Source organism: Vombatus ursinus, unplaced genomic scaffold, assembly GCF_900497805.2.
Source record: "Vombatus ursinus unplaced genomic scaffold, bare-nosed wombat genome assembly UNPS02014772.1, whole genome shotgun sequence".
Classification (NCBI taxonomy): domain Eukaryota; kingdom Metazoa; phylum Chordata; class Mammalia; order Diprotodontia; family Vombatidae; genus Vombatus; species Vombatus ursinus.
In genome coordinates this window covers 17,590,074-17,603,094 of record NW_020954550.1, presented here as the reverse complement: position 1 = coordinate 17,603,094, position 13,021 = coordinate 17,590,074, and the positions used below count along the sequence as shown (strand labels likewise).

The 13,021-nt window shown below is 36.2% G+C and overlaps 1 protein-coding gene across 10 annotated transcripts in view; it reads right to left on the bottom strand.

The window, feature by feature from the left end:
* The window catches only part of PDE4D (phosphodiesterase 4D), a 1,859,629-nt gene that overhangs the window by 18,269 nt on the left and 1,828,339 nt on the right, over positions 1-13,021 (bottom strand). For all 10 annotated transcript variants that reach the window (XM_027863631.1, XM_027863632.1, XM_027863633.1 and 7 more), the window contains 4 exons: positions 8,986-9,079; positions 3,962-4,134; positions 2,561-2,659; positions 1,506-1,670 (listed from right to left, as the gene is read on the bottom strand). In XM_027863631.1, the coding sequence (XP_027719432.1) occupies positions 1,506-1,670; positions 2,561-2,659; positions 3,962-4,134; positions 8,986-9,079 (531 nt within the window). The remainder of the gene's footprint in view (positions 1-1,505; positions 1,671-2,560; positions 2,660-3,961; positions 4,135-8,985; positions 9,080-13,021) is intronic.

Here is a 13,021-nt window from a genome sequence, read left to right as displayed (position 1 = left end):
AAGCCATTCATTACTTGTTCACAATCTATAAAATATGATAAAGTTTAATTGCTCTCTGATAAAGGCCTTTTTTCTCAAATACATAAGGAAATGAAACAAATTTGTTAAAAAAATAAGAGCCATTCCCCAAATGACAAATGGTCAAGGGATATGAGAAGGCAGTTTTCAGAAGAAACAAAGCTAGAATCAAAGTCATACAAAAAAATGCAATATGGATTAGAGAAATGCAAATTAAAACAACTTTGAGAAATGAATTCACACCTATCAAGTTGGCTAACATGACAGAAAAGGAAAATGACAAATGCTGGAGGGGATGTGCAAAAATAGGGACACTAATGCACTGTTGCTAGAGTTGTGAACTGATCCAAACATTCTGGAGAACAATTTGGAATTATGCCCAAAGGGCTATGCAACTGTGCATACTCTTTGACCCATCTATACCACTACTAGATCTCTATCCCAAAGAGATTAAATAAAAGGGGGAAAGACCTATATGTACAAAAACATTTATAATAGCTTTTTTTTTTTTGCAGGGGCAAAGAATTGAAAATTGAGGGAATACCCATAAACTGGGGAATGGCTGAACAAGTTGCGGTATATGAGTGTGATGGAATACCACTGTACTATAAGAAATGACAGGTGATAAGCAGGATGGTTTAGAAAAACATGGGAAGACTTATATGAACTGATGCAAAGTGAGCAGACGCATGACAACATTGCACACAGTAACAATATTGTATATGATAACTGTGAATGACTTAGGTATTCTTAGCAATACAACGACCCAAGACAATTCCAAAGGAACCATGATGAAAAATGCTGTACACCTTCAGGAAGAGAACTGATGAACTGAGTAGAAATTGAAGCATACTTTTTTTCAAAAAGCAACTACTTTCTGCTCGACAAAAAAAGGTAAAGAAAACAAGTTTTCTTGAGTACAGCTAAAGATATCACACCTCCCCTTTTTATGTATGAAAATGATGACAATTGTGTCACTTCAATGAAGAGACAGATTAAAAGATGAATTTTCAAAATGTGAAAAAATGACTAAAGATAGCATATAAACCTTAATAGAATGGTCTCAAAAATTTTGGGTTTGGTTCTACAAGGTATTTCTAGAAAATCCAATTAAAGACTTGCATGAAGTGACAGTGAAGTAGGCAGAGCCAAATACACAATGACTAAGATAAATCTTAAAAAATAAATAAATAAAAATAACTAAAAGCAATTAATTCAGAAAGAGGGCAATAACTAATGCTGAATCCATAGCTCAGGAGACAAGAGATGCCAAATGTGACAGATTCTGACAGACATAGTTGATAAATAGGTTGGTTTTGCTTGACTATTTTCCTTTGTTGCAACGGAGAATTCTGAGATGGGGATGAGGGAAAGGGAATGCAGAGAAATGATTGTAATGTTAAAAAAAAAGTTAAGACATTAATAAACAAGGGACCTAGAGATCTAGAATAGGGTTAAACTTGAATCTGGGGAAAAAGGAATTTTACCTCCAAAGCAGGCGTGGATAGCAGCACATGAGTGGACTGAACTACATCTGCAGCATGTATGTTGTTGTGATATGCCACATCAGCGTGGTAATGGTCTTCTAGAGTCATCAGGTATGTAATTAAAGTGTCTACTGGAATTTTAAATGTTTTTAACAAATCTCGTTCCTGGAAAGAGGGGAAAAAAAACCTGTCAATATGTATTTTTTTTTTAAATTTTGAAGCTTAGCAAATATAAGTGATTTGCCCAAGCTCTCAGAGGAAGGAAGTAGTGGAGGTAGGATTCAAACTTCTGGTCCTGTGACCCCATGCTGAGGAGACCAAAACAATGTTTGGTCAGAAAAGTGGAACCCAGGAAGTAACTGAAAGAGCCCTGGGCACACGAAGACCAAATCGTAATTGAACCATCCTTTCTGGTGACCACATGGGTCCAGGTCAAAGCTCTTTCTTTGGTCTCTGGAAATCAGCTATAGATGCCAAAAGGATTACTTTTTCATTTTAAGGGAAGAAGTAGCAGGTCATACCTATTTCTTCAGCAACTAGGTCATATTGCCTGACTAACATTCTTTGTGAGTGTACAGCTGATCACTCCAGCCCTATAATGAGTCTTGCTACAACTCTCCATGAATATCTAAATATGTGAAGCTGGGTGTTCTCACAATGAGAAAATGGACTAGAAAAAAGGAAACAGGGAATCAAGGATAGGGATAAAGGTCAACTTTGGGGTGATTCAGTGGGGTTCTATCGAATTGGTTTGATTTTTAAGTCAATTTTCAATTCAATTTTTTATCTAAAAACCTGATTTTTACTGAGTTTCAATCTTTTCACATTTTTATTTTATGTTTTTTTGTGAAGAGGATAGAAATAACAAAATTGACTAATCTGGGCTTTGCCTATCCTCCGTTCCTCTATTTATTTCCTGTCATGAAGAGACAGCAAGTGAATAAATACCCCCACAAATGGAAAATCAAGGAATAGCTCAGGGAGGATATACAATTTAAACCCTGAACAGACAGCCCTGAGAATACAAAGTTGTTCTAGTTCTCTAGCTGCCATACCTGAAAAATGGTGTGCATGATAACTGTCAGAGGTCGATTCCCAGAAAATTCTGCTATTTTGAAAACATGAAGACCCCATTTGTTCACATCTTCTAATTCCTAGGGTTAGAGAAAGAGGAATATTTGAAAACAAAGGTTAGAAAAGTAGACTTTCAATAAACACTGCTACCCCACACCAATTTGTTTTTGTTTTTGGTTTTTTTTGGGGGGGGGGTGTTAGGCAATGGGGTAAAGTAACTTGCCCAGGGTCACACAGCTAGTAAGTGTTAAGTGGCCGAGGCCAGATTTGAACTCCGGTCCTCCTGACTCCAGGGTCAGTGCTCTATCCACTGTACCACCTACCTCCCCTCTCCCTCACCAGTTTTCAAAGAGTTGGCTTTTCCTGAAAGATAAAACTGAAGGCTGAGATGAGCGTGAGAGGCAGGGAGGCCAGTGGGCTGAGGAGAAGGAGCAGTGGAAGCACTGACCACTCCTCTAAAGTACAAGCAGCTCTCCATTAGAGGTGTGCAAAATGGAATAGAATTATTTACTATTATTATTGTAATAATAATAATAATATTAAAAGCTGGTATAGCACTTTAAGGGAGCAGCTAGCTGGCACAGTGGATAGAGCATTAGGCCTAGAGTCAGGAAGACCTGAGTTCAAATCTGACCTCAGGCATTTAATAGCTATGTGACCCTGGACAAATCACTTAACCCTGTCTCCCTCAGTTTCCTCATGTGTGAAATGAGCTGGAGAAGGAAATGGCAAACCACTCCAGTATTTCTGCCAAGAAAACCCCAAATGGGGTCACGAAGAATCGGACAGGACTGAACAACAAACGATGGCACTTTAAGCCTCATAAAGCACTTTACACGAATTATCTCATTTCATCCCCTCACCTGTGAGTACTACAGGTATTATCATCATTTTACAGAGGAGGAAACCGAGGTTCAGAGAAGATAAGAGAATTGTCCACAATGACATAATAAGTATCTGAAGTAGATGATGCTGAGCCTCTCCTGACTATAAATTTAGTGTTCTTTCCCATTTTACAAACCTGCTGTAAAAAAAAAAAAGAGAACTACCATGAACTTTTAATTTTATGTAACTTATGTAACATATGTGTGTGTTACATATTTCTTATTCATGGATAAAACAAAATGTTATAATACTCTCCCTACAAACCTGAGATACAACAGGCTTTCTTTTCATGAAAGTCAAATAATCTAATGTAGGCATGTGCCAATGGCATCCACTAAAAATAAAAACAAAAACAATGTATTTTGCATCTGCAAATCCTTTTTCATGCTTGCATGAGAGCATATATGTCAAAATTATTTCATTATTGTGCTCAAAAACAACCATCACCACCAACAAACCACTAAGAGGCATGTAACCTAGGGACTTCATGATCTTACCTTGGCAAGTCCATCTTCTTGATCAGTTTTCACTCCGAATCGTGGGATACTGGAATTTGTTAAACTGGAACTATGCATCAATTTCTTGACGCCACTGATCTGGGACATCGGCCTTTTCTTTTTCTCTTTCTCCTTCTGGGTGGGAGAAGGAATCTCCACTTCATGTTGCTTGTCTTTAAAACAAAATAAGCATATCATGGAGTGAATTTCCATTTTCATTAGTAACTCCTTGTGTTTTCTCATCCAACAAACAATTTCCAGCTGAACACAACGTGTCCCACTAAGTGCTTCCCAAAACCCAACAAGGAAATTCTAATTTAGGGGATTACATTAAGCAAATCTGTCATTAAATCTATACTCGGTAACCAAATATACAAAAGAGGATACAACAATAAACAAGAGACAGTAACTCATAAACTGCATCTTCCTGTACCAGTTTTGAGTGTATCAGATATCAAGTGAGCAAGTATATTTGAAGTGTGTGTGTGTACACACGTATGTATATACACACACATATATACACTTAGATATGTACAACATGAAAATAAAATTTGATTTCATTAGAAGTTCATGAATCATGATAATCATTTCACTGTTTAAAAAAAAGGCAGGAAATAAAAACCTGAATATACTTGATAACAAAATTAATATTTTTGGAGGAGTTGGGGGTAGTAGGAGCACAGGGCTTCTTCCTTGGGCTTTTTCCAGATTTTAAACTTGTGAACTAAATTTATTTTTTAAATATAAAAACCTGCATATTCGGTCAGTGTAGATAATTATGTTGCTTTTATTCTTCAGTACAATAAATATTAATAATGTACCTAGTGGGAAAAGGGTTTGTGGGGAAAAGCATAACACGTGTTGGGTTCTACATAGAGATAAAAAAGTTTATACGAAAAAAGGGCAGATCAAACAGTCCCTGAGTTCATAGAGTTTATAGCTCAAAAAGGGGGATATGACATATATAAATGGAAAGGACTGCCATTTAAAAAAGAAAAGATCCAAAATGAATGTTGTAAAATTATGAGGATGGCTCAAAAGGAGAGATAAGAGAAGACACCCCATTCTTTTGTAGTAGTGAGGGATCTACAACTGTTGTATATTTTATATATTATCAAACTTTACGCATATTGATCAGTTATGCTGACTTTGTCCTTTTTTTGGTCTTTAAAAATTACAATTTGTTATATGGAATGGCTCTCTAGGGGACAGAGGAGAAGGGATACTGAGGAAACTATGGTGATATTTTAAGAAGACATCAGTAAAAAGAGTTTTAATAAATGCCTAAAAATACTAAAAAAAAAAAGTCCTCTGAATGGAAGATTTCGTATTGGCTAGAAATTTGTTATGATGATGATGATGATGATGATGATGATGATGATGATGTCTTACTATCAAGAAAGACTTCACAGAGGAAGTGGTATCTGAGATGGGCTTTAAGGATAAGTACAAAAATCCAAAGGCAGACATTTTCTCACTTGGTCAAAAAAAAAGGTTACTGTTTGAAGAAAGAAAAGTCTTAGAAGCAAGACTATGAGGTGGGAACTGAGTAAATTAGTGTTAATGAAGCACAATATAATGCATTATTAGATATAATTTTGTCTAACTGTACTTATTATACTTTCAAACTTCAGTATAATTGGAAAATTGGACAAAGTAAATGGTTTAAAAAAAACTGATGCTGTATCTTTTGATTATTTTTTAATTCTGCTCACTCCATCAAGTGACTGAACTTTAATTTTGATTTAAATTGACAAATCATACATCAGGATAACTGGATCCTAAACTGTATTCTGCTGTTAAGCTATATTCTACATGTGATTCATATTGAAAGGATTTTATGTTTTAGGTGGGATACCCATACAGATTATTCCTGTCATTAATAAAGTAATGGTACAGGAAAGAGTAAACAGAGTTGAACACAGTAGTTGCTGGGAGAGCCTTCCCTTTCCATTCATCATTGCCTTGGGCTTCCCCTCCCCTCCCCCACCCTCACCCCCATTTGAAATTCAATTAGTAGTTTGAAAATGCCCTTCCCACTTGAAAAAAAAAACTCTTTCACAGTTTGTGCTTTCAAACAGTAGAACATTCTTGAACATAAAAAGGGAGAGTGTGGGCTTTGAAGTCAGTTAACTGGAGAGCGTCACACTATGGGAACAGAAATTGCATTTTAGATGAATTCAATTTTGCTTCTGTTGCTTTATATTTCCTAAATGAAAATACCCAATACTCACTAGAAGTGATCATGAATTCTCTCCAAAAAGGCCCCTTATCATTGAGGTTTTAAGCTACATTTTTGAACTCCTTATGTGCCTTCCTTTGGATTTTTTTTTAAAGGGGGCATACCCAATGCACTTTAATAATGGCTAAAGTTATGTAAATCTTGATGTTGATGGCTCTAGTCAAGCTCAAAATGTCCTTCTATCAGGGAAGAGGGACTTCTAAGCTGATTTATTTCATCTACATAAAGTGTACATGCTTCAAAGGTTTCCAACACTGCTAGAGAATTCAAAGGTATTTCCTAATTTAAAAAACAATGAGAAAAGATTTTCTGGATAAGGAGGATGGGAGTCATCCTGTTAATAAAATCATTGGCATTATATATTACCCCTTCCCTCAAAGACAGTGCCCCAGATAAGTACACTACTCTTAAAAGCAAGAGAAGAATATCATTTCACATATATCATTGCCTTAGCTCCTAGCAATCTCAGGAGTTATTAGTTTTTTAATTGTTATTTACAAAAAAAAAGTGCTTTTAAGAATTCAATGGAAGGGCAGCTAGCTGGTACAGTGGATAGAGCACTGACCTGGAGTCAGGAGGACCTGAGTTCAGATCTGCACTTAGACATATACTAGCTGTGTGACCCTGGGCAAGTCACTTAACCCTGATTGCCTCAAAAAAAAAAAAAAAGGCAGGTATTATTGTTATCTTTGTATGTTCCACAACACCTGCCAAAATACTCAAAAAATGTTTGTTGAATGAATGATTGTGGACTAATTTTTCCATTTCTATTTCCATTTTTAACTTCCTGAAGGAAGTTGTATAGGGAAAATAAGGCACATGAAGAAAATGCCTTCCCCGCCCTAATGGTAGGCTTTGAAAGTATGATTTATATTCCATACTGGAGCCAACATTTTTTCTGAAGTACACAATTGAAATTATAAGAGCTGTTTCCTGATTCAACATCTAATATTTTAACTGTATATAAACACAGAAAGGCATATTGCTCAACAAAGTATTGAATAATAACAGCTTCTAAAGCCATTTCTACTTTTCCTAGTAGATGATGCAACTATAAAGATGAAAATCTTTTTGTCTTCTTTTCACCAAGTTTTTCCATGGCATGTTGTCACGTCATGTCATTCCACAATCCTCTATTAAAAGGGAGGACCAACATATGCAAGGACTATCTCATTTTATGCTTTTACAAAGGTCCTAAATCTGACAGAGTAAAGGTGCTACCTTTAAAGCTGACTTCCATGTTAACCTAAATCTATACACTGCTGATCAATCTTTTTCTTTCTGGACTGGATAATAGCACTTCATGTGTTTTGTTTTGTTTTGTTTTTTATTCATAGAAAAGAGACTATATTTTGGTAGACTATTCTCAAAATCAAGCCTGTTAACTAATACAAAGTCAGGAATTCTTAGATGAAGATATTTTCATAGCAGTGGTCTTTTCAGATGGAGACTCAGTCTAGTTTATCAACTTTCCTATCTCCAGACAGGAAATTTCAATGTACCAATCATTCCCAGTAATCTGTGTCAGTGGGCTTTTGTTATTCAAATTAGATTTCATTAAAATAAGAACCTTAAAATGTGTACTACATATTTTCTGTGACAGATGGAATTTTCTCGCCCTAGATATTTACTGAATGAACAGAGTGAGTAAGGATTTTTAGAAATATATCTTTAGTTAGTTAAGGCTGATCTATGACAAACTGTTTTTCCTCACCAAGTGGTTGATAAATATTTAAAACCTTACTCTGATTGTGCTCCTTCTCTTATATAATGACACTGTTTATTTGTTGAGGGCATTATGTTGACCATACCCATATGGCTTCACCTCTCTTAGCCTCAATTTCTTTGTACGTAAAATAAGAAGATTGGGCTAGATGATTTCTTACATTTCTAAATACTACAATGCTGTTATTTACCCATACAAAAATATAATTAATTATATATTGCTAATTTATACTAGCAATAAGGACAGGACCTGTGTCTGTGATTTTACAGATACAGGGAATTTGCAGGTAAGGAAACTAACTCCCTCTTACCAAAGCAGACCCAAGTCTTCTCTGTACCTTACAGTCTTAGAAAGATGTCTACACTAGAGCACTGAGAAATGCCTTGCTCAGGCTCAGGAAGTCAGTATTAAAGGTAGGACTTTAAGCCTAGGTTTTCCTGGTCAGCCCTCTAGCCATGATGCCACATTGTCTCTCAATTCATAGTTAGCTATACAACATGTAGTTAGATGAAAACCCAGCAATACCCTTATAAGCATTTTTACCTCATTTTTAGAGCATTTCTAAGGTATACCCAAAGTACAGCTAGGTGGTAAAGTACATAGAGTGTTGGACCTGGAGATGGACCTGGGGGCAAGAAGACCGGAATTTGCATCTGCCTCTAATGACTTGCTGGCTAGGTGATCCAGGGGCAAGTCAATTAACCACTCTCTGCCTCAGTTTCCTTATCTAGAAAATGGAGATAATAATCACACCAGCCTCAGAGGGATGTTTTGAAGATCAAATAAAATGAGATAATATGTAGAAAATGCTTTGCAAACCCTGAAGCACAATATAAATGCCAGCTATTATTTTATATTAAGTGCACATACTCAAGAGAAGACAACCCACAATGGAAGGCAAAAGGACAAGATCTGACTTCTTTACATTCCTTTACGCCAAGAGGGTAATAGGGTGAAAGAAAATAAATGCAACTGTTTCCTCAGTTATTGTCTGAAGGAAGTGAGTCCAAACTGTAAAGCATAAATGAACAGAGAGTCCCATATTATTGGTCTTACCTAAAAATGTGTTTGAGATGTATTCGGAGACTTGGTTTCCAGATCGGCTCATTTCTGAAAGGTGGGTGAGCTCCCGGTTGAGCATTCTTTTAAACTGAAAAACAGAAACAAAATCATATATTAAAGATAGAGAAAAACAGAAAAATCAAGCAACAACATATATGCCATGAGGATGGCATCCTGGGTCCGACACGGAGTTGCTGCGACCCTCTGGACCAGTGAATTGTACCTTGTTGAGGTTTAATTTCCTCATATGCAAAATAATGATTCTAGACTAGAATAACTCCAAGAATCCAGGTAGCTTTCAAATCTTATAAGCCTAAAACAAACCAATTCTAGGTCAATGTGCATTTTGCTTTTTTAAGTTGCCTAAGTTTCTCAAAAACATGAAAAACTAAAGTAGGAAAGCACTACAAATAAAAGACATGCCACAGAATATATATACATATTTTAAGTCAAATTCAGGTACACTGAGGCATTTCATATAAATGAGTAAAGATGTAGGTGTTTATCAACATATATAAACAAGAGAAGGCAACATGCCATAATGGTTAGAGTCAACAAACAGAAAGTCCTGGGTTCAAATCCTCTCTCTAACACTCCTTAACTGTAGGACCAGAAGCAAATCATTGAACCTATCAGTGCCTCTTGAGGATGCACTTAAGACTGGGGTTCTTAACTTTTCTGTGTCTGTCCCGGACTCCTTTGGCAATACGGTGCAACTCACGGACCTCTCTCAGGATAATGTTTTGAAATGCATAAAATTTAAAGTACATAGGATTATGAAGAAAACTAATTATGTTGAAATAAATTTTTTTTTCTCCTCTATTCAAGCGCACAGATACCCAAGTTAAGAATTTCTTCTCTAAAATAGTAAGTTCCAGAAGAGTTGCTGCATTGGTAAGAGCTGAGTATGCATGTTACTTTTCCTTTACCAATGAAATTGCAAGATTGGATAAAAAAATACAAAACACAAGACAGTTCACCCGCTTTACTTTCATTGTTAGCTTAAGTAGACTGTGTACAAGTAACGTAAGAAAAAAATTTGGTCTGTTTCCCAAAAGTACAAAAAAGTTTTTAGAACAAGTATAATTGATTTTTGATTTATTATTGTTATAAAATCTCAAAACATACAGGTATTAGTTTCAATCATGTAAAAGACAGCTTAATGTTTCACTTGAAAAACTGCTATAAATCTAACATAATACTCAAATAGCTGGGATATAGGGATGATGATGATGATAACAACAGTAATAGCCAACATATTAAGTGCTTACTATTGGCCAGGCACTGTGCCTTATAAGCATTTTACACCTATTATCTCAACTGATGCACATAACAGCCCTGGGAGGTAGATGCTATTATTAAAATTTACAGATAAGGAAACTGAGGCAGGGGTCAAGTGACTTGCTAGTAAGTTTCTGAGGCTGGATTTGGAATCAGGTTTTCTTGATTCTAGGTCCAGGGTTCTATCAAGTGTATAGGTTCCCTATGGGTGAAGTGTTAATATTTCATAACTTATTAAAGAAGTTCATTGCTGGAATTTACCACACTTCTTCTGTAAGTCAAATACCTAAAAATATCACACACACACACACACACACAGAGTTATTTCTACACTTTGCCATTCTTTAATATATTTCACTGATTCCAGAGTGTATGGTTATCCAAAAAGGACATGAAATAACACATAGGAAATAAGCGAAGGGTCCCTGAAATCTCCTACTCCAGAAAGGCCTTCCACAGTTCCCTGCTCTGATGGGGCCCGCCATCTTGTTGCAGTCTAACACCTGTTCAGAATTGGCTTCCTTGTTCTTCTCCAAACTAGCTTCTCTCAATATTCCTCCTAATTTCACTTAAATGAAAGACAGTGTAGCTACCCTAGTATTTGCTGAATAAAGGAAAAGACTTCTCATTTTTGAGTTAGTTTTTTTGTAAATACCTCTGTACTCCATCTGAATAAGAAGAGGTGTGTGGATAACTGAAAGACTAAATTCTAATTCTGGAGGAAACTAACTTCCTATTAATAATAGCTAACATTTAGAGAATTCTTTGGGGCAGCTAGATGACACAGTGGATAGAGCACCTGGCCTGGAGTCTGGAGGGCCTGTGTTCAAATTCAGCCTCAGACACATACTAGCTATGTGACCCTGGGTGAGTCACTTGATTGTGTTTGTCTCAGTTCCTCATCTGTAAAATGAGCTGGGGAAGGAAATGGCAAACCCCTCTAGTATCTCTGCCAGGAAAACTCCAAATAGGGTCATGAAACTGGACAACTGAATCAGGCACCTAGGTGGTGCAGTAAATAGAGCAATGGGCTTAGAATCAGGAAGACTCATCTTTATGCATTCAAACGCAGCCTCAGACACTTACTACCTGTGTGATCCTGGGCAAGTCACTTAACCCCAATTGCCTCAGTTTCCTCATCTGTAAAATGAGCTGGAGAAGGAAATGGCAAACCACTCCAGTATCTTTGCCAAGAAGACGCCAAATAGGGTCACAAAGAGTCAGACTCAACTGCACAACAAAGAGAATTCTTTAAAGTTTACAAAAAGCTATATGCAAGTTATCTCATTTGATCCCTCAGTGAAAAAGAAGCTATTAAACCCATTTTACAGCTGAAGACCCCTAAAGGTTAGAAAAGTCAGATGACTGGAACAGGCATTTGACCCAGTGTTTGTTTGAGGATTTGAACTCAGGTCTTCCTTACTCCAAGTCCACAGTTCAACCCACTAAACCAGCAGTTCTCAAAGTATGGCTTGGGGAACCTCTGAGGGTCTGAGAGATACTTCCAGCGGTTTTATAAAGTCAAAACTATTTTCATAATAATGTTAAGATATTATGATTTCTAATGTATTGATATCTATAATCCACATAAACAAAAGTTCTTTGGAGTCATAAATAACTTTTAAGAATGTAAAGGGGGCACGGAGTCCTACAACCAAAAAGTTTGAGAACCACTTCACCATACCATCCTGACTCCAATAAATTCCCTTGGTAAATCACTTATAGGTTTCATTTTTGATCTGTACCTGTCCCCAAATTGGAGTAAAATAATTTTACTATTACCACAAAGTACTATAGTAAACTGCTAAAAATAAAATTCAGTCCATATCACTTGAGTAAAAATGAAAGAAATGATTGCTGTTACCACAGTCTCATCTGGTAATAAATGTTATAGGGGTTGTCTCTCAAAAGAGCCCACACATTTTTAACCATGATTTTGAACCTCTTAAAAGAACGATTTCCAATTTCTGATGCCTTCAAGGAATCTGCTCATCAAGTCATTTATAACAGGGTCTAGATATTTCTGCCCATCTTTCACAATGTCCTATTTTCCACTGGAAAATCAATAAGCCATCCTTCAAAAAGTATTACTAAGTACCTACCATGGGTCAGGTACTGGGCTATGTGCTGAGGATATAAAGTCAAAAAATAAAAATGTCCCTGATCTCAAATAGTTTATAATCAGTGGATATGTGCACACTTATAAGTATATTCCAAATAGATTCACAGGATCATGTATTTAAAACTGGAAGTAACCTTGGAGGACAAATGCAATGCCCTTATTTTAAAAATGAAGAAACTGGGATAAGTTCAGTGACTTGTCCCAGGTCACACAGATAGTAAGTTACTAAGGAAGAATTCAAACCTAAATCTTCCTGATTCCAAGTTTACCACTCTACTCACCACACCACACTGCCTAGATAAATAGAAAGCACAGGATTTAACTTCTCTGCCCCTGATTGACTACTTTATTAAGACTAGAAGATATAATGATTAAGTTGTAGTTTGTGGTTTTTTTTTTGCATTTGGTGCAATATTTGCATCAGTAATATATGCTCAATGAGACCACATTCTGTTCCACAGAAAAATAGCAGTGGCATGATCATTACTATAATACCATCATCCCTTAACATTTCCACAGAGCCTCAAATAACCCTTAAATAGAGGTCTCTTCTCTAGTGCCTGTAATTCATGCTAAGAAAATTAAAATCTTCAGTTCAATGAAGTGTAGTTTGGTATACAGGATCTG